General features: G+C 38.2%; 1 protein-coding gene across 1 annotated transcript in view; it reads right to left on the bottom strand.

The window, feature by feature from the left end:
• PDE7B (phosphodiesterase 7B) overlaps nt 1–27311 on the bottom strand; it is a 180980-nt gene that overhangs the window by 115499 nt on the left and 38170 nt on the right. Inside the window, exon 3 of the mRNA XM_055809859.1 lies at nt 5260–5320. Coding sequence (XP_055665834.1) covers nt 5260–5320 — 61 coding nt within the window. The remainder of the gene's footprint in view (nt 1–5259; nt 5321–27311) is intronic.

Here is a 27311-nt window from a genome sequence, read left to right as displayed (position 1 = left end):
CATAGCAATGAGTGTAGATTTCTTGCTAGTCGCTGTAGATTTTAGGCCTTTTCTCCATAAGCATATTCCTTGCTTTTACAAGGATTAATTCATGTGCTTATTTTCATGTCATTTACACAGATAGAATACTTAGTCTGCATAAGGTCAGGCACACATCTAAGTGTTCAAATGACTGGGATATAAATAGTCCGTGTCTTTGGCTATTTAGAACCCCATTGCTCATGCATGCTTATCAGTTTCAGTAGAAGTTTTGCGTGTGCAAGAGATACAGGGTCACATTTCAAATGATGTCAGCGAGTGCTCCAGAAAACTTTGCCAAACTGCAAAGCTTGACCAGTGCAGAACCATTTGACTGGCTGCCTCATTTCTTTCTCTCCCTCCACTGCAGGGCAAATAGACACATTTAACTATTTTTCATTATTTATTTTTCCCAGTAAGATATATGGTTATTTACCTGATTTGGTTTCTCAAAGTAAATTTTAATAGATATTCCACCCCCCTGCCCAGTGAAAGTGAGTTCAACAGTTATGTAAGGCAGAGGCCAGCCAGCCACAGCCTTGCCAGTACCCCTCAGCCCTGGCTTTCAACACAGTTGTTATTCCAGTAATGTCTCTCTCTCAAGCTGTGGCTGCCAACTCTGTTCAAATGTGTGGTGGTTTTCTGCTGTGGGCAAAAAGCCACCAAGACTGAAGCTGGATCCATGAAACTCATTTCATGGCTAAATGCCGATGCCTTTAACCATAACTCTCCATAGGTAATAAATGGTGAAAGTATGGCACAAAGCAGCTTTTTCGGGGTGAGGGAGGTAGGCATCTCTCTGTGCTGGAATATGAAAAAGTTCGTTGCCCCAAAGCAACAACATTCTAATAGTCTGGGGAAGAAATAAAAAAGATACCACCCCCCTTTTTTTTCCCCCAGTTGATTTTTTCATGGGTGAATTTTAAATGGCTATTTGTGAGGAAACTACTTTTATCCCAAACAAGGATTCATCTGTCTGCTTTTGCAAGGATTAAGTCTACACCAAAAGGGAAACAAAACTCACCCACATTATTCCTGTCTGCGTGGAATTTACAATAATGAAAAGAAAGCACCTCAGCCATTTGCCATGGGGCGTCTGGAAGGCTTGTGTTTTCATTTTACTAACTAGCTCCTTAAGGAGGGCAATTCACATTTCTCCTGGAAAAACTTCTGCAGACAGGTGAGATGTCCAGCGAGAGATGTGACCTCTTCAAAATCTATCCAGTGTTTCAGCAAAGAGTAAAGACCAAATCTGCTGGTGGAAGACTGGTTACCAGAGTAACAAACCAGATAATATGCTTTTATCATCCATCCCCCTTACTTCACTGTCATCAGTAAGACTGTACAGATTAAAACTGATGGGACCATTTAATTTTGTATATCTTACGATGAGTGCAGCTGCCTACTTCCTAATAGAGCAAATATAAGGATAACCATATCTCTTCTGTATGAACTGGTATTTATTATACACTGAAGTTTCTCTTCTAGTTGGCAGACATTTTTCCTTCTGTACTAATCCTAAAGCCTGATATGAGAATGTTATTCTTTCCAGCATAAATTCATAAAACTCAGTGTTCTGCCATGTAGAGGTTACTGAGCTAGCTTTGCATGAGCTAGTTAAGATGTGAGAACTGGTTAAGTTGCCTTAGTTTTGGACTCTTCCAAGCTAGTATGCAATTCTTCCCAGCAGAGTTAATTAGCTTAGGCATCCAACCAGCAATTTTCACAGCAAACTAACCCAATTATCTCCGCATGATACGACATTGTGTCATGTCTGAGCTCAGAATATGTCTGTCTACATATGGGAAAAATTAACCACAGGTTGTGCCATTGAAAATAGCAGTGGGTGCTCTAGGGAGAGGGATAGTTCTCTTCTGCCCTTCATAATATGAAAATCTGGACTAACAACCACATAGTGAGCACCTTGCTATATGCTCAGATTTTGTGCCAGCTATCTTTTAAGTCAAAATCATTAAAAGTAAAGGGCAGGAGGAGCCCAGGGTTCTAACTTCCAGAATGTAGCATAAAGCAAAATCTTTTTGACATCCAGTTCAGCATTATCTAGCAATTCTGTCATGGTTGAGTGCTCTCACTAACTTGATAACAACTCCAATTCAAGCAGAACAGTGCACTGCAAGTGCTGATGAGCTACTGGTGGCTCCAGAGAGACTCGGAGATTCAGGGGAAACCTCTGACAACACACTTTTATCAGCAGTGTGGTATTTTTATGACCTACATTCCTATAGTACTTCAGCTTTTCATTGTACATATAAATTTATTCTTGTTCCCAAGAAGCGAGGAAGTACTTCTCCCATTTTCCAAAGGACAATGGATGTGCAGGGATGTCTAAAGCTTTAGCCAATGCCAGGCTCAAGAAATCTGTGATAGATTTAGGATCTGAACACTGGTCTTCAAAAGGCTAAGGTGGGCCACTGACGGACTTTCTTCTGTGACAGTTACAGAAGCTATGTTGGTTTAACTATAGTACAACATATAGAAGTGTAAAGAAAGAAGCATGTTATAAAGAATAAGTGGGAGAACATAATTTTCTGTAGGAACTTTAGTACACTTAATTACACTGATACTAACCATATCCTGAGCAGAACACATCTATGATAGCCTCAGGAAGCAGTGCTTGCTAAGTGGCCGTGTAATTTAGTTGTTCAAGTTATTTTTCACACTTGCATTATAAATATTGATCACTCAAATGCTGAAAAGGGAGGCATTAGACTGTTTCTTTTGCTCTCAACTTCAGGTTTAGCAATATCTACTCAGTCCATCGAAAAGCTGCCTGCTTTCACTATAGCCATTGTAAGCGTTTAGGCATTTCTGTATCTATTATTTCCTGCTTTCTAGGAGGAAGATAGGAATACAGTAAGATTTTCACTGCAAACCTCTCTTCATCAACCTTTATAGAAAAAGAATTCCATGCACACACTCCATGTTACCTCAGGGAATGTGGACTTACAGTAGCAAGCCTTGCATTACTCCTGAAAACCTCTACATTTGATGCTAACACAGAACCAGTAAGTATAACCCAGATACAGACCTTTTCTGACAAAACCAGCTGTTACCATTTCAGAGTACTGCTAAGTAAGGTACAGTTCCAAGTATGGACTGGTCTTGCAGCAAAGATCCCTGGAGAAATAGAGTCAGAACTCCAGACTCCTCTGTTTCTTTTCTTACTAATTATCCTATTGCAGTTGCTGAGACTTGCCCTCTAGATTTCTGTCAGCACTGTGTCACTGTTACAGTAAATGACAGCATGATTGTTTCAGCATATTTCAAAGACTGTGCAGTCAAGAAAGATGTCCCTTTCTGAAGGCATGTTGTGCTTTTTTCACTAGTTACACCTACAGACATATTGATGTCAGCTTTGCATTGATCAGTGATGCTTTGTGTGTTGTTCTCTTGGAAATTCAATTCCCTTGTAAAATCCGAAATTTGATGCTACGTGATGCATTCAGCACAAAGTCTTAGACCTTTCAGGTTGCACGGTTTCTGGCTCCTGGTCTTCAGTACAGAGTTCTGTCCAGACTCTTCAGTAGTTGCCCTCAGAGCAACCATATAATGCTAGTTTCTACTTTCCATACCTCTTGCAGAGCCAGTTGTGGGATATCCACTTGCACTTAGAATATCTCAGCTCTGTACATGATTTGAGATACCTTGGAGTGAAATGTAATATCCTATGTTATATATGACACTACAGTCTTCAACTTGTCAGAGACACTGAAGAATAGTAATAGCAGGCAAAATATTTTTAAATAGAAGAGATGTAACCTCTGAGAGCCAGTCACACCTTTGGCATGTCCCCTTGGAGTCATTTTTACATTCCTAGCAGTTTCCTTACAGAGCACAGCATATGTTCTCATTCTTGCATATACATATACTACAAGACATAGATAAGAATATACGTAATGGAAACAAGATCTTGTTCTGCTCACTGCTCCTAAAGAATCATTTGCATTAAAGATGATGCCAAGCTCCCAATTTCAAGCTGACTTGTTATAAAAATGCCAAACCAAATGATGAACCAACCCATGCAGAAGGCTTTCATCTTCAGGTCATTTTTTTTCCCTCCTCTCCCACCCTCCCTTTTTTCCCCCTAATGGATAATAGCATTTGCGCGGATATAACTTCCTTAGAACTACAGTATTACAAACTCAATGGTATTTAAGCTGTAGATTATAATTGGCATGATAAAGGATCACAAGTGTATCTTTTTTGTCAGCTTGTTCCATTAAGAACCTCTAACCATGGATCATTGATGTAACAAATCATTATGGCCCATTGTGTCAGTTCATCTGTTGGGATCTGTGCACTATAAGCATGACAGATTTCCTCTGCAGCAATTACAGTCTATTGTGACAATAGGATTTAATGAATATAAACAACAAACCACATAATCTGTTATTACAGAACAGAGCTATGCACCCAGATGGGAATTAAGTTCCTAGACATTGCCAGTTGCAGTTTTTAAAATTGTGACTATTTCAGTCTTCATGTCATTAGATGCAATGCTCTAATTTACATCATACATTTACCTCAACCCTGGCTGGTGAAAGGTCTTTAGAATTTAAAGTCTAACCCTGCAAGTATTCTGTGATTTCGTTTTTTCTGAGTAGACATGATCTTTCAGGTTTTTAGACACTGCCTGTCTTTCACTGTCATACTAGCCATGCTGTTAAAGTTTCGGTACAGCACTGTAGATGAAAAAAGCAAATACAATAAAATTGGTCACAGAAATAAATGAAACAGCAGAACATTCCTGTATTGTTTCCAAATAGACCCTTCTACTTAATTTTTACAAATGCTGGGTAAATTGCTACACCTGTGCAAATCTGTAAAATCAGAGTGATTGAAATTTTGCTGATTGATGCAGCTGAAGGTCTGACCTAAAGGCTTTTGACACATATTTGTGAAATTAATACTCTCTTTCAAAGTACAGATTTTTAGCTTTCAAATATGACTTCTCTACTTGAGTACATCAGAGGTTACAATTAGAGTGCTGGTACAGCTATTTTTTCATCTATGCAGATGGGCACTACAGGAATATATACTTTGTTTCAATAACTGAAAATTAACCATAAAGAATATATTAAGGCGGACTACATGTGGATGAGCTGTGTAAATGCCATTGTGAGTTATCACCGTTATCACATGCTTTTGAGAAGAAATCACCAATTAAACACACTTCTGCACACTTCTTGTATCAAAAGGGGAAAAGACTCTTACCCTTACCTAGCATGCGAACACATTTGGCATTCTGGTCAGGACTATCAAATGAGATTTCTCCGCACCTCTGAAAAAAAAAAAAAAAAAAAAAAAAAAGGATATATTTAGTTAAAGGCTCTGTGATGGTATCCCTGCCCTTGTCCTCTGATACCCCTGTTTATGTTTTGGAACTAGAGATGTACAAAGACACATTGTAAACATGTCAAAATCGAAAGAGTTTCAAGTAGACAAAGTTTGAGGAAGAGTGACATCACTAATGTGCAAGGATGGGTCAACACTGTTTTCTAGGTTGTTCATCAAGAAAGACTGGAGGTAAAACCTATTACTTTTGTATCTATGGCTTAAGTTACTGCCTGATCCATGTTACTGTTTGTTACCACCAGATCCAATTGTACAGGAGGCCTCATTTACCACTGGTAGACATTGTAGCCCTCTCCAGTACACTGATTTAGTTGTCACAGGGCTGCACCCTAAAAAGCATCTGTGAAACGGTGCAGTTGAAAACAAAACAAACAGCTATGCTGATCCAACAATTTGCATTTCTGTAAAATGAACTTATTTACTCCCCCTCCCAACTCTTAAATATTTATCAAGGAAAGCTGTCATTTCACAAAATTTGAACTCTCCATAACACCTATGAGTAAAATTGTTTTTTGTAAGGTACAAATAATTTACAACTCTATGGTAATATGTTTTGTTAATGAAAAATAATATTCACGTGTACAGATGTATTATCAGGGCTGATGCTCTGTCCCTGCACAAACCCAGTGAAGGAACATTATTAGAGTTAGGATTAGAATACAGAAGTGCTGGGCTGCTTTCAATGAAAAGACATAATTTTTGAGTCCTTTATCCAGACAGACATATCAGTTTAGCTGCCAGGAGAAACGTAGTTGGTGTGGCTCATGGGTCTGATCCAGCTCCGATTAAAGTCAGTCAGTGTACAGATCACACTCCCTTCAGTAGTGGTTGCCTCAGGTGCTACAAAAAAAGATTCTATTTTGTCCCACTACACTGATAGCTCATGATGTGGGCTTAAGGACAGCCTCAGATTTTATAGGTAAAAGTGGTCTGTACTTCCTTATCTACATATTTATGGGTTTGGTATCTATGACCAAATGTGAATAACAGCACAGTGGTTCACGTTTGGAAAAACCACTGAGAGCTATCCATTTCCCTTCCTCTTCCTTTCTCTCTCTTAAGCAGTTTCCCCTTTTCAGCACCTATGGCTTGCTTTCTTATGTAAGACAAAGTGGTTAGTACTGTCTTTTTCTTTTATCTTTTTCAAATAAAAGTGACATTTACAGCAAATATTAAAACCTACAGAGAATCATGTAAGTAAAAGAACCCAGAGCTTCAAAGAAGATGATACACAGCAACATTTTCATAAATGAACAACATATTTGGAACTCACTATTTTAAAAATAGCCTTCACCTCCCTCCCACTGAAATAAACACAAACAAACAAACAAAAGCCCATCTCCCACACAGAGTCTTTTCATATATCAGTACATCTAAAAAAAGCAAACAGATGCCTGTATTAACCTTCCTAGGTGGGAGCATGTTCTATAAGATTGTAAAAGAAAAACAACACCCAGCATTTCAAAGCTGATTTTACAAATGCTCTTATACCAGCTCCCTATCAGGAGAAATAGAAATTTGCTATTTGTTCTTCTAGGAAGAATGTTAAGATCTCTTCACAGAAATCTTTCAGCTTCTTCATGACCATAAGTATACTTAGACTCAGATGCAAGAAAACACGTCAAAATTAATTGCCCACCTCACCCCTAATTTTATGCCGCTCTTTGAAAACCTTTGGTTATTTTTGATTTAGTCCCTCAGACGTATTGTATGTTACAGACATATTCATATAAACATCACATTTCAGGCTGGCAAACGATGTCTTACAATACCTAACAATACTCACCAGTCCTAGTGTTATGAAATTGGTAAAACAGCTAACATTCCCCAGAGTCCACTAAGATCCCACAGAATCCATTTTGATGATGGATGAACTTTGAAAACTTTGCAAGTAAGATTCAGATACCCGTATAGAAGTTCATAGCCTTATCTGAATTTTCTTAGCCCCTACAATTCACAGAACTGACTGAAAATCATACTACAACAGTCAGCCTAGGAGATTTTTCACTACTACCACTGCAGCTGAAAACACCAGGAGAAAAAGCTTCTGCAGCCATTTAATTTCTGATGCTAATAAAAGCTCATAGGTACACATCAACGGGCTGAAACATGAGCTGTTACCAAACTCTCAGAGCATCTGAAAAAGAGTTTGCTGGATCCTGGATGTGTAAAGTGGCACCGAATTACAGCAAGGGCTCATTTTTGCTCATCTGAAAAACAGAGTTCTTTGGGCATTTTTGCTGTTAGTGAACGTTTTCCATGAACAAGAAGGAATGACTTCAGGATTTAATCTTTAGGATTAAGCTGAGACTTTGCCACCACTACTGTGAATTCCTGCCAGTGTTGGCTACACTTCTCCTGTCCTTTTCCTGGCCCAGATTACTTCCCTTTCTGGTTTGGGTTTGTTCCGCCTGCTTGTATATCAGGGCTGGTACTGAGAGGCGAGGCCAAAAGCATCTCCAGTCCCAATGCATTTCCAAACTAGTCCCACAGCAGCTGCTCATTCTGTCCTGAAAGTTTCCAAGTTGGCTACAGAGTCAGTAGTGGATCCATCAGAGAGCAAGAACAGGACTTTGACATTGGATCCATCAGAGAGCAAGAACAGGACTTTGACATTAAGTGCTGGTTATTCTACTTTTTAATTTCAACCGGTCAGAAAGCAGAGAGAGGAGAAGAATAACCCCAGACATATCTGCTATACATATGCAGACCTATTGCACACGTGTAGATCACCATATATGTCTGTTGGGGAAGCTGAGAGAAATATGACATCTCTCTTAAAGACTGGCTAAACAGCCTCTGGAAGCTGCTGCTTATAAGCAGCACTACCTGTATTCATAGGAATCAGGTCTGGAGGAAGGTATCAGTTTTCTGTTCCCATTTTAGAGAAGCAAGAGTGTCAATGGTGAGCTGTAAAGACTAAACACATTATCCAGTTAGGAAGAGCAACAAACTCAAACAGAAAAGCTGCCTCTGAACTTTATTTCTTGAAATCTATAATGAGGTTGGATTTGTAGTTCTGACCTATATTTGAAGCTCTTTAAAGGTCTAAGAATTCACTCTCTAAAAATAGGATAAATCATATTCTTGGATCCTGAGTTTGGGGTATTTTAGATCTCAGTCTCTCACAAGTGGCAGAAGAAAAGTTCATGCAGAGAGCGGCTGGAAAATTGATTCTAGTCAGTTGTACTAATGCAGTAATGCATCTCATTTTACTTCTCCAGTATTACGTGATCATTCATAGGCTGGGTTTCCATTTCCAGCATGCCTGGGCTCACACCACCTGCATTTGAGGATTTGATATGGGCTGTATGTACCCTAGAAAGAATATATCCTTAGTGGGGTTTTTTATGTTGTAGAGAAAATTTTATCTATGAAAAAACTGGTTTTGAAATAATTCTATTAATCTTGTGTTTGTATGGTAAATTAAAGCATTACATGTTTTAAGAAGAGAGAGAGATGCAAATCAAGTAATTGAAAGAAATAGGGCTAAATTCTTACCTATAATAAAATCCAGCATGTAAAGATCTGAAAGTTTTTGTCATGAGAATTGCAGTAAGTGGCATGTTAATTTTCGACTTATTAAATGCATATAATTAACATTTAGCTATATTAATAATTTTAGACTGTATAGTGTTTAAAAATATAATAAAGAGTTTTTCTGGCATGAAATTTGAACATGCACAATTTTGACCTTTTTAAGCTGCAGACAATGAAGTTTTGAAAAGCCAGCTTAGTCAGCTAAAAGGTTATTGAAGTAGGAACCATATTTATAGGCTTCACTGTTCTGTTCTGTTCTGCACATCTTGATTATGGTGTTCAACATATATGTCTCTTCAAATGTTGCAATAACCAACGAGGTACTCAATGTACATGATCAGCCAAACATGACAACAGATTGGATAATTTTCCTTTTGCAGAAAGTGACAGGGATTATTATACCGACAGAGGAATTGTGTTAATTGCACATTGATTGCATGCCAAATAGTTTTAAAGAATCCATCCGATTTCTTTTTTTAAAGTAACCTTAAGTTAATGTGCTTCACTTTTACCAATAGGAGAAAGAAGTAGAGTGTACATAACAACACTTTTGGTAAAAGAGCTTTTTATTTCCTTTTTTTTTTCAGAGTACTGCATATAATTTCACATTCTTTCAGAAATGAGAGTTAAAAGATATACTTGTGGATACAACTGATTAAAAGAATTTAAAGTAAAGCAAATGGCTTCTATGCTTCTATAAAAGAATGGATGAGCTCAGAGGCAAAAAATGCTCCTGTTATTCATATATCTGCTTTCCTTTTATGTTCTTTTCTTCATCATCTTTAAAAAAGTAATTGAGTAAAGTCCTCTAGTATGTAAAAGCATGATTCTAATTGCTTAAGGAATTACAGACGTGAAGTCTGTTAGTGTGAAAAACAACAGTACTTCATAAGTTTTAGCAATCTTTTAATAAAAACAACTGGCTACTCATATAAATAGCTGAAAATTAAGGGCAATATTTCACAAGGAGCCAGGCCACATTCTCTTTGTTTTCAGGCTGCCTAGGAGGAGATTTAAGGTGGATTCATCCTGAATGCTGGTGAAATATCAGAGTGTAGGAACTGTAGGATTTCCAATGCCTTGTTACATTGGTGGTATTTCCAGTTCTGTCTGTCCTCTCTGACAGGGACAAAAGAAAGTACAGGAACGACCAGAGCAGACTGACACATGTAATCTGTCCTGGCCTCAGCCTTTTCACAAGCACCTCCCCCAAAATGAAAGCCTTCTAATGATATCTGTTAGTGATTAAATCAATGTTTATGTGAAACAAGGAAGTTCCCTACCAATACTCTGTGTAATCTTGAGATGCACTTAAATGTCAAACACGAATTTTTCTTTATCTTTACCCATGGCCTTTGTTGGCCTTAGCAAAGGAAATTAAGCCAATGTTTTTTATTTGTTTAGAGATTAAAGCTTCTTTTCTCTATATCACACCTTAATTAAAATTTAACAGGCCTGTATTTGATCAATATTCTATGGACTGAATGACTGCAAAAAGCTCACCCTATTCATGTGACTTTGAATTGCCAACTTTGAATTCCTCAGGAACTTTACTTAGCCTTTCTCACATGAAAACATGTGTATAATGAATAAAACTTGAGAATTGCATATATGAACATTCCCATTGGTAGCAAATACCACTAGAATCTTTCGGCTAACAAAATTGCCCAAGATCTATAGAAATTGTGATTGTTCACGCATTACCTCCCTGGGCCTTATTCCCATAATGATTATAGATAACATCTTATACTTACCTGAAGATGTAGACTGCATTTGGCAAGTTAAGTGTTCCACTAAATTGCGCCACAAAAAAGTACACTTATCTTGAACTGGTATGTATTGTGTGTGTATGCCCACCCAATTATAAATGTGGTGTAATCACAGTACACTGACAATTGACTTTAAAATACTATTAGCAGCCAGAATGCTACATTTTCTGCTGTTCAAATTACTACTATTACATTGCAACTATTGTATCACAGCTATACTACATTTAATGGGTAAACTTTCCAGCTTCCCTATTTATCATCAACAATGAGGCATGCTTAAAATGAGAATTCCAGTTCTATTAACATCTGGATGATTTTCTGCACAGTAGAATAGTTACGTCTGGCAGACTTGTTTTGAGAGCTCCTCCCTTTCCAAGATTTCCCCATAAAAGAGAAGGCTTCTCTTCCCTCCAGGAAGTTAAAACATGTTGTTCAAATAACCTTTCAACACTGTCAGTGTCAATCTCCAGCAGCATCTTGGCAATGCATTTCATTCTGGAATTTACCATGCTGTAGACCCTCAGCTACTCTGAACAGAAGACACAGCAAAATAAGTAATTACAACTAAACTGAGCAATAATTCCCAACCAACCATTGTTGCCAGTAGTCAGCAACTTGTTTGTGGGCTAAATAGCCTGAGGTGAACCTTTAGGGAGTTCATTTTCTCACAAACCTGTGATTTACTATGGTTAAGAGTGGTTTGAAATGGATTAATGTTGCTGGAAAATGGATATAGCAGTTTAACTGCTTTGTTTTCTTCTTCAGTTAAGGAAAAAAAAGAAGTCTAACAATGTGTGACTACATTAGGGAGGCACCAGTAGCCCTGACGCTCCTGAGAATCTGTCAGTGTTTCAGTATGGCATCCCTACTTTTAAGTGTTTATAACATGGGCACTGGGAGCCAAATCTACAATTACCAAGTAATAAACATGTTAGTTTTTAATAAGCAATAAGTTGCAGTTGAGTGTGCATTAACAGGCGAGGCACAACTTGTAGGCATGTTCTGAGGGGGTGCCATCATCCAAGAAATGTTAAAGAGCAGACTAATTTTTTACTCTCATGGGATGAATCTGTATTACAGTTTATTTTCTAGTTTATATTTTAAAGAATGTAAAACATCTGTAGATTACGTAATGGATCCTCCCACCACAAAAACAGTTCTAAGTGGGAGGGAAGATGAGAGAAAAATATCAATACTAGGGAAAAGGCAAATTCGTTGTCTCTATTTATTGTTGCTCTGATGTGAAACATCAAAGTTCTCTGTATTTAAACATTTTCTGGACCACATAATTGTCTTTCCTCCTCCTCTGAGTTGCAGAGCTGGGCTGTTCTAGCTATGGTCACTGCTATTTTAACTTTCATTTTCTATTGAAATATGTAACAGGAGGAAAATACAGGATTAATTTGTGAAAATTTAGGTCTCAGCTTCAACCACATGCTTTTCTCACATATTTCTCACTGACTTGCTGGATCAAAGGAAGGGTCAAAGCTTCAGAAGTACTGACTGGCACACCACTCTTTCCAAGAAGCAAATCAAAGGGGTGTGGGAGATAAAATCTCCTGAAGAGTCTCCTCGGGCTATTCAGAGCAATGTGGGATGAATTTTGGCACCTGCTTATTTGTGTGTACCATGGCATACTATATGCTTTGCATACAAAAGCACAGTCTCAGGAAGGACAAGAAGACAGTGCCAGTAAGCCCACACGAGCATGGGGTTTCTCCTGCCTAATAAAACTGTCTCCCTGACCACTTTCTGAGTGAAGAAACTACTTACCCTCAGTTCCTTGCTTGTGTACCACACACAGCTTGGGCCTGAAGGTAGGGGTGTCCCATGGATAGCTGTACAACTGGAGAATTGGTTATGCAGTTAAAAGGAAGCTTTTACTTTTCTCCTTTTTTGCTCTCTTTCTCTCCTTGCTCTTTCCCTAAGGTAACTCAGTGTTTGATGTCTGCCACCCATGAGGGACTCTGCAAATAAAACTTCCTATGAACGAAATCCTTCCTGCAGTGCTGTGTCACTGCATGGTGCACCTAGGCCCAGCTGCTGTGCACAGTGGACACAGGCAAAGCGCGGTCTTGGGCCTTGTTTTCGTTAGCTGTGTAGATGGTTTCAGTGGCCACAACATGAAAACCTCCCTTCTGATTGCATCTTCTGAGCTTATCACCAACCACTTACAGCTTTACTCCCAAATTTGGTTCTGGTTATCCTTCTCAAACATTTTGAGCTCTTGTGCCTTGTACACATTTTTAAACTCTTTTGCCACTGTAAGTGATCTTAGCGTATGAGCCCTGTCCTCAGCTGTTCTGTACCAGTGGCCTGGCATCTGCCCAGCGCATTACCAAACACCTACTGTAAAAGTGGGCACCTATAGCAGTATTTTAGCCCATTAACACATGCTTCTACAGTCATAACTATCAATTGGAAGTACTCTTCTATTAGTGTATTTTGGAAAAGGAAATGAAACCAAAAAACACGAAATAACCTTAGCACTGCAAAAGTGACTTTCAGAACTTCAAGCACAGCCAGCATACATCATATTTCTACATACAGAACATATGGAGCTAAAGAACAGCAAGTGTTGTTTTGACAGAAAAAATCTGTATTTCAAAAATTGTTATATTAGACCTCAGGGAACAGCATCTTCTGCATTAAAAGAAAGTATCATTGAAACTAACACAACTTTTCAACAACTTTCAAAGTGCGATTAATAACATGGATTAATAATAATGGAGTCATACAAATGCCATTTTTTGTCAGGAAAGATTTAGACGATACCGCAATAACCACTATAAACATATTTCAGATACAGGGAAATCCATGTTTTTTGGACATATTAGTTGCAGTTTCCAAGATTGCAGTCTTTTGGAGCAATGCCAAAAAGACTAATTTTCTCCCTGAAAATAATTCCCAGAAGCAGAGACTTTTTTCAATTCTGTTTTTTTTTCTTTTTAAATGCGTGAAAGCATCAATTCAAAACAGGTGTACTGTTGGCAAGTGCAGCACGAAGCTGCTCTTTTATCTTCTCTCACTTCTCAGCAGATCCTGGTTATAATCTCTTAGTCTATCCTGGAGACAGTAAAAGAAAAGGACAAAGCTCCAGCAAATGTTTCTTTTACTCGTTGTTAATCTCATCATAAGAGTTTACACAAGAAACGAATTTCCCAGGTAGCTTCCTTCTTCTCTTGTAGTCCCAAGGCCTTCCCAAGTGATGTACATCTTGATTCCCCATACAAAAATTGTAAAACCATTTTTTTCTGAAGAGGCTTACTTTAGAATTCAGAAACAACTGGAATAAAAACAGCAAAGAGACTCCATGGGAACAGAATGTCCCCTAGGTCTGCACTCAAAGTCTTCTGCAGCTATCAAACACCAGTCTAGAGAAAATAAAGCTGTGATAGTTTCATAGATATCTGTGACTGTCATAATCCTGTTTTGCGAACAGGTATTCAAACAAGTCTGGAATGATACAGAGTTCACTTTGATGTGTAACCCAAATAAGATCCTAAGTAAATCAGAGGGCAAAAGACCTCTTAAGTCACTCTACTGCAAACACTTTACCTGCCACACCTTTGTTTTCTTAAAAAGTTTTCATCACTAAGGGACACAAAACTATTTCAGACTTGATTATGAAGAACTGTATTTGTGCAGAAGAAAAAAAGATCATGTACCTCACACTCTAAATAAACAGGACATACAGAAAAGCACAGTATAGAAGAACTGTAATATTTAGTAAAAAGTGGGGCACAAATTAATTTCACAGAATGCCTCTGTACTAAACCAGATTTCTTTGTAATCCAAACAAGAAAAAGGAAATAGTTACTATTCTTTCAGGCATTGCTAAGAAGAGACAACACCTACTATTTATGGGAACTAACTAAAGGTTAGAAAAGGATTTGGTTGCATGTGGTTCCCTCCCTTCATCTGAATTGACCTTCTGAAGATAAATTCTCTTGAAGGGATATGTCCTCCTGTTGTATGTAGTAAACCTCAAGTATTTTGCAAAAATGGCAAGGCCATGTCTCCTGTTACTCCCTATTCAACTAGATACTAATTTTTGGGGAGAAACTGAGAACTGTGCTTCATCTGTATAAGAAAAAAATATTAACCTGTTAACCTTTTTTTGTCATGGGAATAATCTTACACTGCCTTTTGGCCTGGTTTTGCTCATATCTTCCAGTCTTAGCTGCCAAAGTCAAGACAGTGAACTATTACTGGTTCAGTTTCTATCATATATCCCTTACCTATCTGTACAAAACCAGAAAATGCCTTTGATTTTTAGTGTTAACCAATCTGATTCTGACTAACATGCATAGCATCATTTCTATTCAGTGTCTATTACCAACCTTATCACCATCTGAATTTGTTGCAGTAGGTGTATTAAGTAATATGACTAATATCTGCCATATATAGTTTGTTCTTTATCTGGTCCCCCCAGGAGAAAACTGTGTGTACAACGTAGCATTGTCCTTTCAGATTTTATTTTTGGATGTGTTTGGTTTTGTCTTGTGTTATTTAAGTGTGATTTAATATATATTTATGTTAAAGATGGAATTGAAAAGCAACTCCTAAGATCTATTGTTTTCCTATTTTTTTTTATTCACAATTTTTATGTGATAGGCTTAAAGAAAAATCATTCTCCTTGTATATTTTCAGACAATTGCTAAGATACTGAGTGCCTGACCAAGTTATTTCTTTCAGTTAAGTCTCTGTTTTGGTAGAACATCTGTTTTATAGAACTCCCAAACAATTAACATCTACAACATATTTAAAACTATGGTGGAATTTTTTTAATCTCACTTGAGGAAACTGACCTCCAGGTTTTTACGTTCATAAAGGAAGAGAGATGGAAATTTCTAGACACTGATTTAGCCCACCTGTCTCCAGAGAAAGCCTGGATGCCTCACTCTTCATCAATTACAGTTAGAAGGATTTAGCTCACACTAAGTGTAAACATCTGCTGTATGCTTGGACCCTAAAATCAGTGTTAATCCTGAATGTAGAGGCTGGATTTGCACAAAAGAAGAAATGTTCTCCCAGTTGTCACACGATGGCAAGGTGGCTGGCAGGTAAGCAGATATGAGGGATTGTGGGTAGTATCACCAGCATATGTGGGACATCCAGAATGTTTAGTTATAGAGGGAGGCCAGCATGGATTCATTGCATTTTTGTGAAGGAAGTAAAAAGATGTTTTTAATATTGCTTTGGTCCTAGTTACTAGGGTAGAGCACAGCACAGCTGTGAGGCTCACAAACAAGTAAAGGAAAAGATGCCATTTTCTTCACAATAAACAGAACACCTTTTCTGAAGCTATGGGTAAATCCTGTTATTTCCTTTTGGCTTTCAATAGATGATAAAGCATTAGGGAAAATAGTGTTTCCAGTTTTCCTATTTTATTTTGTTATATACCTTTGTATATATACTTACAATGAGGTATAAATATACAGTTAGAATTTGTTTGGGGTAAAGATTGCTGACTGTATTACAGCTTTGTAGGAAGCAGTGGAACATTTAGAAGCTGTGCAGCGACTGAGAGAATGGAGCAGAAGCACTTTCCTTATCAGCATCTGAAACCACCTCTTATAAAAAAATCTCTTTTAAAAACATTAATACATTACATGGTGTCTGTAATATTTCCATACGGCACTTGTCCTTCTTCACAAAAGAGTCATGGTTCCCCATATATTGCAGATTACCTAAGCCACATGACTGATAAAACTGCACATACTACAAGTGGTACCTCTGTACCATTTTACGAAGAAAGAAGAATTAATTTATTTACAGCAGCAATTAGAAACTTTGTTTAAACTTATTTTCCTAGCATTTACAAAAAACTTCTGAAACAGAATTTGCATAATACAGAAATAATGAAGTTATAGGTAATAATCTTGGCTGACTTTTATTTTAAAACTGAAAGGTACTGTTTGTTTTCTGTCACACGATCCTAATTAATAACCCAGGTGAAAATCCTGTTCAGTGCAAACAAGTTTTTCAGTGGAAATGTGCTGCATTCCAATTAAAAGAGGTTTTGAAGTACCTCCTGTTTATATGAAAACATTAAATTTGGATTTGGATCTAAACTCTTGTTGCTCAGACACCTGTATTATAGATGCAGACACATTTCTATTATTTGAATGCTGGCAATGCATTGCTGACTGGCTGACTGAAGTGACTGCAGCAGATCTCGTGCTGAGACAATACAAACAATGTAATGAGTTTTTAACAGGTCTCTGAATGTGGAAAACCTTTGGTGTCTCTGTGATTTTTATGAGTTTTATAGTTCTTTCCATTTTTATGTTAGTCATTTTTTGTAATATTATTTAACATTACCCTTGAGACAGGCTAAGTTTTACAGTTAGATACTGTACAGATGGGAAATAGAGGAAAGGACTGATTACACAAACTTGCTAAAGGTCGCCAACCCACTGAAAGAGCAGTGAGTAACATTCCGGTTGCCTCTAATTCTGTGTACTATTTCTTACATTAACAGTATGACTACATTTATCTTGTTGAGTAATGGATGAGTAAATACAGGAACTAATAGTGCAGGCTGATGAGCACTTTCACCTCATAAAGTCAGCTGAGCAACTTAGGCCAGAAAAATCTGCTTTGGGGGGAGATATTTTGAAAACAAGAGTCACATTAGATCAGAAACTGTAAGGATTTTATTACTGAAACGCGCCTTGGTGACTTAAAAGCACAGTTATTGAATCAGCCCTGTGCTTGTTGACCATTTGGTTTTCCTTATGAACCTGTATGGAAGTAAATCCAGCACGTGGAGCATGGTGAGCATATGAGAGGTCCATTTGTCTCTGATCTGTAGAGGGAGTCAAGGTCCTGGCTGCTACAACAGTGACTCTTCAACTAAAGCTGATCACTTCTAGCCCCACTTCACCCTCCCCATCTGGAAGCCACTGGATGAACCGCTGGAGTATCAGTGGGCATCACACATTGACAGCAACAGGAGCTGTAAGGACACATCTAAAGGATGAGATGGCAAGCATTGCCAGCTCTGCATATCAGATGGTCTGTTCTGTGTTCACTATTGACACATTCATCTTCCATGAAGCTAATTGGATTTGTACAAAAAAGTGAATGAGGATAGAAATGAAAACTGCTTTCTCAGGTCTCCCTTTCAAGGGGATACATAGAAGGGTTTATCTTAATGAAATGTCTGTTTCAGAATAATTGGACCTGGTAAAAAAATCATAAAACTGAAACCAAAGAGATTCTAACTTCGAAAAAAATCACCATACAAAAACTTAAGTTAAAAAATCGTTAAGTAAGACTAATCTTCCCATCTGGATGTACAGTACTCCAAGAGGAGGATAACAAAGTTATTGTGTGGGTTATTCAATGTTTTTCTTGTGTTCAGTGTGGTATTTCACAACTGACTGGGCCCTTCTTTCTCAGTACATTGGGAAACATCCATTGCAGTATTAAATTCTATAAATGAAAACAAAAAATCATAGTTTGCCAGAAGTGTAACTCCTGTAACATAAGAAGTTGGCTCTTTGAGTAGCTGTTTCCAGCCATCGCTAAATTAATCTACAGATGACAGACAGCCCTCTTGAGCCACTAGAAATCATGCTCCAGCTGAACTAGGTTTACTGACACTGGGCTAGGGCTGCTTAGAAATTCCAGCTTCCAGAGACAGTAATTGCCCCTGGGACTGATGTGGACAACACTCAGCATCCCACTGTGCATATAAATCAAGTGGCAGGCATCAACCCACCTCCCAAGTAAGACTCACCCCTGCCTTTCTGAAGAGCAGAAAGGCAGCTTTCCTCTCTACACCTAACTCCTAAACCACCATCATTGAATAAAACCAGTCTTCTATTGTTTTAACCACATAAAAGTTAAATAACAGGCCCTGTTCATCACTGATGTCCACCAAAAATGGAAGCCATTACACATCAGTGGCATTCTGGATGTTACTGTGATGACATAACCCCTCATTCAAGGCTGCCTATTCATCTCTACTAGACCCTAGCTGTTCAGCTACTACCGAACTGCTCTGATGATGCTCACTAACAACAGCATCTCTAAATACAACATGGGCCTGGTTAGTATTTTGATGTACATTGGTTTTCCCAGTTGTATCGCTTTACGAGAAACAGCTCTGTCCTAAGTACACCCCTCTTCTCAACATGGAGATTGACATTGCTTGATCGCACATTTATTTTTATCTGGAGAATATATAGAAGGGATTAAAAAAGCCTATTGTAATAACACAGAAGCCTGGAAAAAGATTAAAAATGTCTCTCTCTCATAGAAAGGATGTTAATCCAGTATCAAAAAGTGTTTAGGCTGTGGTATCTTTGGAAGCTTACGGATGTCACCTTACAATAGTATGATAACTATGAAGGGTCTGACTGGAACCAAACAAAGCTGAAATTCAATGTCATCCTGCTTATCCTTTACACGTTATATCACACTAAAGCAGGGAATCTCAGAACAGTAAATCGCTATAATCCCAACGGGAAATCAAGGATGGAGAATTTCCTGTCCTTTGATATTTAAAATCAGAAATGCTGATGTTTTCTTTCAACTTACTTTTATTGGTTTTGCATAATACTTGAAACAATACATAAAATAAATATTTTACAATTTTGTTCCTGAACATTTTCACAAAACAAACACAAAATAACGCAACCTTGTCTACTCTGTTGACCTTCACCACAAGTGTCCAGGACGTGAGTGTCTCCACCCACCAGCCAGCTACATAAAGGATTAATATGGTATTTTTAAAGGGAAAATCAGCTCTTTGTAGCTAGATCAGGCACAGTGCAGTAGTCACAAAAGTGTCTCTCTAAAGCTTTTACTAACCATCTTTGAAAATTTTGTCTGACCATAGTTTTGAATCCTGGCAACCTGTATCATACATCTGACATCTGGGGGACCTGATATCTGTCATTCAGCAAAAAGAAATGAACTATCTTACCTTGCCTCCTGTAGAGAAAACTAACAAAGAACACAACACCAACAGCCTTCAACCAAAACACTGATACTTTCAAAGTCTGCCAGAAACACTCTTTATCCTGTGTGACATCACAACAACTCCCAGAGAGAGCATGAGCAAACCTTTTGAAGAAACACTTCTCTTTGACTAGTCCACTTCAATGGACTGTGCTTCCAGAACACTTAAATTACCAGATATGTTGACTTTCTTCCAAACAGAAAGGGTTAACATATTTTCAAACCTTGTTACACATCTTTCAAAATGAAATTAAAATGTTTTGCCCAGTATACAGGATGTACAAACAAGCGCAAATTTACATGTGAACACATGAACGAGCTACAGCCTCAGTTTTTCAGTTCATAAAGTGTAACCATCCTTCTGAAGAGCAAACCAAGTGATTGATAGCACCAGATCCACAATAAAGCAGAAGCAGAGGACAGCAGATCAGTCTTTGAAGAGGATTTAGAATAAGTGTAACGACCTGAAACAGGAATTTAAATTCATGCTTTTGTGAAAAGTACTTTCAAGTCTCTCATAACCACACACAATTGATACTTTGCTATATAGTCTTTTTACATCAGTTTCTAGGAGCTGATCAGTGCTTTCATCAGAGACAAAGTGTTATCTGGAAAATTGTTTTTCACGCAGATTTCAGTAAAACATCATTATTTTCTGAACTTTACAGTTTGGACATCAAGGCCATGCTAGCAAATTAAAGATATCAGAGGCTTCTTTAAGGCCAACTGGCACAGAACAGTTCACATCCATCATATTAAATTCTGCTAGTCTCTAAAACAGTGGCTGCTAACAAAATGCTACTGGGTCCCTGGCCAGGGTGAATTCCTCAAACCCCATACCATGAATTCTTTGGAAAACTCCTAGTCAGCCCTGGCCAAAACTACACCTATATATTGTTAACAATTTAATGATACAGTTGACAAATCCCAGGACTTTTTCTAGCAGTACTTTATTTATTATGGACATAGCCAAAAAAGCAGGGTTTATCTCACCCAGCTGTAGGTGTCTGCAGCTGAATAGTTACTGCAGTCTCGCTTTATTAGCCACTGGTGGTTTTATTTGTAGTGCATACTTAGGGGTCCATTTAAGGATGAAATGGAGCACCCTACAAGTATCTGTTTCTCTCTGCAGATTAAAAGCAGCTCACAGTGACAAACCAAGTGGTACCAAGCCCACCTGAAGATTATACTGCTGTGAATCGAATCAACCCCCACCAATTAGCACAGTCCTCGCAAATGGTAAAAGAAGAAACTAATAAGCAACAGCTGAAATCCTCTGAAATACTGTGAGACTCCTTCTCAGGCTGGTAAGAAAGCCAAGTTCTGAGCCTTCCTTTCCCTGTTTGCACTGTAAGGTTTGTGTGTTTAATTACCTCACAGAGATGTTGTGAGGCCCACCTACATAATGTTTGCAAAGTAATGTTTGTAGAGCACTGTACGTACATGAAAAGTAGGAAGGGAAGCCAGGCACCGAGGTGGAGACAGAACAGGCAATCGAGCTCTGGGTTTCTATGCTTTTGTTTAGTCCTCTGGCAGCTTTTGCACCATGGCTGCAGACATTTAGTTAGCTCAGACCTGCAATTAATTAACTATTTTCTCAGTATAAGCAGTATTGAGGGTCCCTGTATAAGACTACTGTTTACGGATAGCTTACAAGTTGCTGCTGTTTTCTACTGCATGTTATGTCCTGGCATAGCTACTGCATTTGTACACACAGAGCGGCACGGATTTTCCAGCCAGTGCTGACTCTGGATGGTTTTAGCTCCCAAGGAAACTGCTTAGGAAATGTGTGTGCAAACAGCACTATTAAGGGAAATAATACCTGTCTGAATTGTGACAATCCTTACCGGTGACTACTATACTGATATTTATGCAATATGTACAGAGGAATTCACTGTGGGCTCACAGCTACCGGGGAAAGCCAGAGCATCTAGCATGAATGGTGGCTGTTTAAGCCGGGCACAATATTGCTACTGTTACAGACAGCTGGGAGGAAGTCTTAGAGGGGCATCATGGTCCACTGACCGCACACTTCTGTCTGACAGCTTTGAAAGAGGCCAGCAAGAAAAATCTATGCCTATTAAGCAGTGGAAAACCCTGTTCCTCCCTGGGCATCAGTGAGAGCTTGGAGAAAAAAATTCAGTTGCCTTAACCATTCCCTCCAGAAAACAAAAATATCCTACAATTTAAAGCTCCATTTTACCTTCTCTGTGTTGGCTCTGAGGTATTAAAAGAGCTGGAATTGCAGAAAGCTCGTCTCTGCGTTCTGAACCTTGAGTCTAAACAGGCCGACAAGTAGTTACAATCCCTGTGTATCTTCTATTTAGGCCCTTTGGCTCAATCAGTCTCAGATTAAGCCAGCCTGCTGCTGGCATTTGAGCACTTGCAAAATGCTGTCAGCACAGGAACGTTAAGACTGGTCCGAATCCAATCTGCAAGTATGCAGTCCAGAAGGTGTGAGCTTTCCTCCCCTGTTTCATTAATACTTACACTAGGCAGCCTTCTCTGTTATTTCTTGTTACATATGCTGTCATGATACAGCTTCTGAGCTCTAAAACCAGTAAGCATGGCCAGGTGACTCTCCAGGAGATGGCAACTCCTGTTGCTTAAATCCACTGTACCATTTCCATTGCCAGAGTCTTATGAAAGCCAAAGTGGTTTTAACTTGTGGGAGAGTAGTACTTCATAGTCAAATTTTAAGGTGGAAATCAGTGTGGAATTATACTCACGGTTACAGCAAGAGCCAAGAGGGAGAAGCCTCCCTGCATTGCCAAGTGCTTCAAAGAAGGATTTATGACTCCTTTGAGAGTTTAGGATGGTGCCAGCTGTTGATGGCAGCTAACATGGCACAGAAGAGAGGTTAAATTCACACTAGATTTAACACCTTTGAATCAACAGAATTGCACCAATATGAATTTACTTTGACTTTCTGTCAATAGTGTCTATAAAAGTTGATGCAAACTCTACAAAAGCATTTCATTTACCCAGCTTGCTTTCTCTGTATCTGTTCTTAGGTTATAGTGTTAACCATCTCACCCATCATGCACATCCTGCTTCTACCCTGAAAAACCATCAAGACTGCTTAAGTTATTTTTATTGGCTATAGATATCACAGTTTTTGAAGCAAAAATGGGGGACCATTCATAAAAATTTCTGTGAAATTACTGAATCTGCAAAGATGTCTATGTTACTATTTCATATTAACAGTTAGAATCAACTGTCCATAACAAAGGCATAGCTATTAATGTGATAGAATTAACATGATGTGAGAAGAAGGCATAAAGAGTATGACTAAAATTAAAAAAATTCTGAAGTTTGGAAGCATGAAAACACCCCTTGATCCTAGAAAACATAAATTCTTAAAAGTTAAAAGATACATGATTTCGATTTTCAAAACTGATTCTTTTTAAGAATAAAAGTATTCTGTATAATGAGAATTCTACATTTTGCGTAAAGGAAACATTGCTGTGTAGAGCATTGAAAAAAATTGTAAGATTTTTACTTTTGAGTAACAAAATATATAATTTCAGAAATAGATCTGTGCTTAGATGTTTGTCGATTTCTTTTTCATTTGGGGAAATTTAACTTACTGAAAATAGAAATCTCATTATTCTTAGCTTGTATGCAACAAAGGAAAGTTTTATCTGCAGGGATCAGAAATAGTAAATCACCGCAATGTCTTGCTGCAACTGAAAATACAATAGCAGAGAAAGGTTACTTGCCCACAGCTGCTGTCCTTTGAGGTATATTTTCTATAAGCATATTCTTGTAATAGCTGCTTACAAACACAAACAAAAAATCACCATATCCATAGAGAAAGATGCAGTTACTTTGTGGATAATGCCGCATACCAGTCTTTGTCCCTACCTCTTGCTTTCTTTGAACTCTTAATTGTTACAGAAAATAGTATGGATTGGAGAGAGAGGGGGGATAAGGTAATGGACTGTGAATGAGCATATTGACAACACACCACTAAAGAGATGAAGTTCCTCTTTTGAATTCTTACTTTATAGCTACAATTTTCACCATCGGAGAATGCAGCCAATGTTTTTCATGAATTGCTATTTAGCGGAAGGAAGTGCTTGGCATCTCAGGCTGAATAAAAACTGACGGTTTGCTCTTCCAAGGGGGCATGGTATCTGGAGGTTTCAGCAGTGACATGAAAATTTATGAAGGTGTGACCAGTGCTCCAGGCAGCAGCTTTGCACATCTCACAGCTGAGGACATTGCACAAGCAAGGTCACTGTTTAAGCTCTGACATTTCACCAGTGAAATGTAAGAGCTGACTTCATGCAGAGTTAGACAGGAAGACACTTTCTACTAACATCTTACAGCTTGGAGGCAAATCCAAGATGTTTCCTTGAATGTTTTTCTTTTTAAAAAGGAAAGACTGACTTAATATGCAGCGTATGTTTGGCAATCCAGTCTGTAAACATGATGGTAGTGTCAAGCAGAAAACCTCAATGGGATGAAATTCTGACACTATTTTAAGGAGGAAAAGGGGATGATACAGGAGGATAGCCTCATTCCTACAAAATGTGGCATATATAGGGTCTGCCAAAGAGGCCTGAACTTCCCAAAACTGCCTAGATGAGAAGATAACTGCTGGAAAGGCCATCTTCGCTGAAGAGAGGTAGGAGAATGACTGGACATCATATATGTGGGGACACAACCCAAGTTCTGCAGAGGAGAAACTGTGAGTCAGGAAGAACAGGCATAGAATCCTACAGAAACCTTATGGTATCAGTAAGGAAGAACACTGAAAAATTCTTCCTGCAGTTCAGAGCCAGGTGCTCTGCAAGTGGAGTAAATGAGAGCCCTCTTCTCCCAGGTCAAGCAAGAAATCTTGGAGAGAAAATGGAAAAGGGAAATGCAGGTAATGAATCCGCTTTTTTTGTTTCATTATTGATCAGGTGGAAGAGTTCTTGGACATGTGTATCAGCCTCTGGACAAGACCAGAAATGTATGAGATCGGAACTGAGGCAGTGGTATAAGCTTTGCAGCTCTTGAAACCCAGTCCACAGAAGTATTTTATGAATGACATATGCTGACAGGACTAAATCATCATTCTTATCTTTGGGTAGGCAGGAGCTGGGTCCAAAGCTTTGGGAAATATCATGAATGCTGAAGAAAGTGAATGGCAGAAGCTGATACTGTAAGTGGTCCTAATTCCTGCATAGATCCTTTCAATAGAAAAACTTGATCTAGACATGGAGGTTCATGACTTGTAGACTGAGATGTGCAAGTTATCTGAGAGAAGTGAATTGTGATAGCATCCTGAACTCGGGACTTGTGAAAAAAAAACATGCAACCTTTCAGGCTCATCAGAGCTCCAGTTTTCTCTTTATTTTTTGTGAAGTGTTAGTGGCAAAGGCCTAAAGCAAAAGCAAAGCCCTGTCAACTCACTTTTCTGCCAAGTAATTCCAGGATGGAACAAGAGACCAAAACAGAGGGAACACTGTTAATGTCTTACAGAGAGGTGGAGAGTGCCTAGGATGAGCAGTCACCCTAATCCAAGGTAATAACCCTCAGCAACAGGAAGTAAAAGGTATGGCACAGAGACTAAAGAACAACAAAATTTAAGAATTTAAGAGTAAGATGAATTTAATAAAAATTCTTGTCACTAGTGTGCCAGAGGACATCCAGCTGATGTTGAAAGAAGGTGATAATCCTAATTAAGTGTTGCTACACTAGTCAGTACTTTTAGAATCAATAGAAAAGCTGAGGTGAAGGTTTGAAGGCTAGTCTTCATGTGGTACTTTCTTCTTGTGGGATGTTACAGTGCTATTGCTACTGCTGCCTTGCTGCTCTGATGATCTGCTTCTTGTCAAAAAACTAATAGCTTTTGTTTTGCCTGGAAAAAGAGGTGTTGAATGATTCAGAGGAAACAGAAACCAACAGAACAGAATAGGCCTTTTTCATTCTGCCAGAGCCTGAGAAGCTCATGGATTTTTTCAATATGAAGTTCCAGGGATAACATTGCCATTCAGGAGCAATAGTACTTAAAGCTATCGTAAACAGAGCACTTCCTTGGACATGCTCCTCTTCCTCTATAGACAGTGAGTGTGGAAATCACAAGGGTGAACCAATTACATGTAACATACCATTTGAAACCTATCCAAGAGGCAGAAACAGCAAAGAATTCTTTGAAAGAAGGATCATTCAGCACGTGTAAGGTGAAAAAAATCCCTTGGTAGAAGCCTTTAAAGGTAGGTAGGGAATTCTGAGACGTTCAGTGAAGCTACAACTTGAAACGAGATTAGTGATGCAGATCAGAATTCATTAAAATATCAGGTCTTATTCTGATTTCTCTACTGCCAGGCAGTAGAGAAAATAGTTTTCTTTTATGGCTGCACCCAAACATCAGGACTTGATGAGCTGGACAAGGCAACAATGAGGTGAAAAATCTCTGGCTAACAGTATTTTGTTGGGTATGTGCATACATAAATAAGTGCTTGAAGAAAGACTGGGAAAGAGCTAAAATCATAAATTTGAGAATACTGTAGGAAGTCACTAGAATATAGTTAAGTTTGAATAAGGAATCACAGTAAATGTAGCTGGTAATACATGGCAAATATTTTATCCAATACTATAAGTAACTTAATTTTAAGAATGTTTTTGCAATTTATAGAAACCATTTTATAGGGTTCAAATATAAAAGAAATATTTTAAACATTGCTCGATAATACTTTCACAATCACTGTGATAAAATATTTCAGCTGCAAAGATTTTACTTTCAGGGTTTCTAAATTTTGCCGTAACAGGCCTTGGAAAAAAATCAGGGGAAATGAATATTTTGTTTTGAAAATGTCCAGACTTTTTTCCCAAACATTCTTATTTTTTATGTTGCTCCTGTGTTGTAGTGCTTAATTTACTATTTTCTTGCTTAGACCCAGTTTGCTATTACATCACCTCACCTCTGATTTAAAAGATCAGTTAAATTGACCTCATAAATTTAACGTCCAGAAGAGGCAGATCAGGTCCTTCATCTCTATAACAATTTATCTAGGAATTTAATAGTTGTTGGTTTTTTTTTTTAAATATTGCTATTACTTAGTATACTGTTATACATTCGTGCTTGTTCAGGGCCATATTTTGTCTATTGTTCCACAGCGTTGCAGTCATTTCCCAGCTCCTTCTGTTGAATTGTTTCCCATCAGCCTCCTCTGTGTATAGTCTGCTATACTTTCTTCTAATACTGTCATCCTCTATCCTTTCCTTAATATGTTTTTCTTGTATCTCTGCTACCTGAATCTCCTATTTATTTTTCAGTAACTTGGATATAAATTAACACAAATTGCTTCAGAAATGGATGCCTTGTCATTTACAGTTTAAAGAAATTGCAGCAGACCACAAAAGTACAGGAGGTGCTAAGGTAGAACAGCTGAAATTCAGATATTTGAACGTACCATCATCAAAACCCCTGCTGCATAATTTTCCGACAGCAACTTTTCCTCTCTGTTTAAAGACTTCTGGGGATACTTACCATTGCTAAGCAGTTTGCTACTTGTCTCCAAGGGTGTGCTAATAAATGCCCATCAACCTGACATGAACTTGGATCTTCCTCAAATAAGAGATTTCTAAGTCTGAACATGGGAAGAGGAGGGAAGTTTTCTGCTGAGCCAGCTTTGA

This window comes from Falco peregrinus, chromosome 7 (genome assembly GCF_023634155.1).
Source record: "Falco peregrinus isolate bFalPer1 chromosome 7, bFalPer1.pri, whole genome shotgun sequence".
Taxonomy (NCBI): Eukaryota; Metazoa; Chordata; class Aves; order Falconiformes; family Falconidae; genus Falco; species Falco peregrinus.
This window is presented reverse-complemented; position numbering and strand designations above follow the sequence as displayed.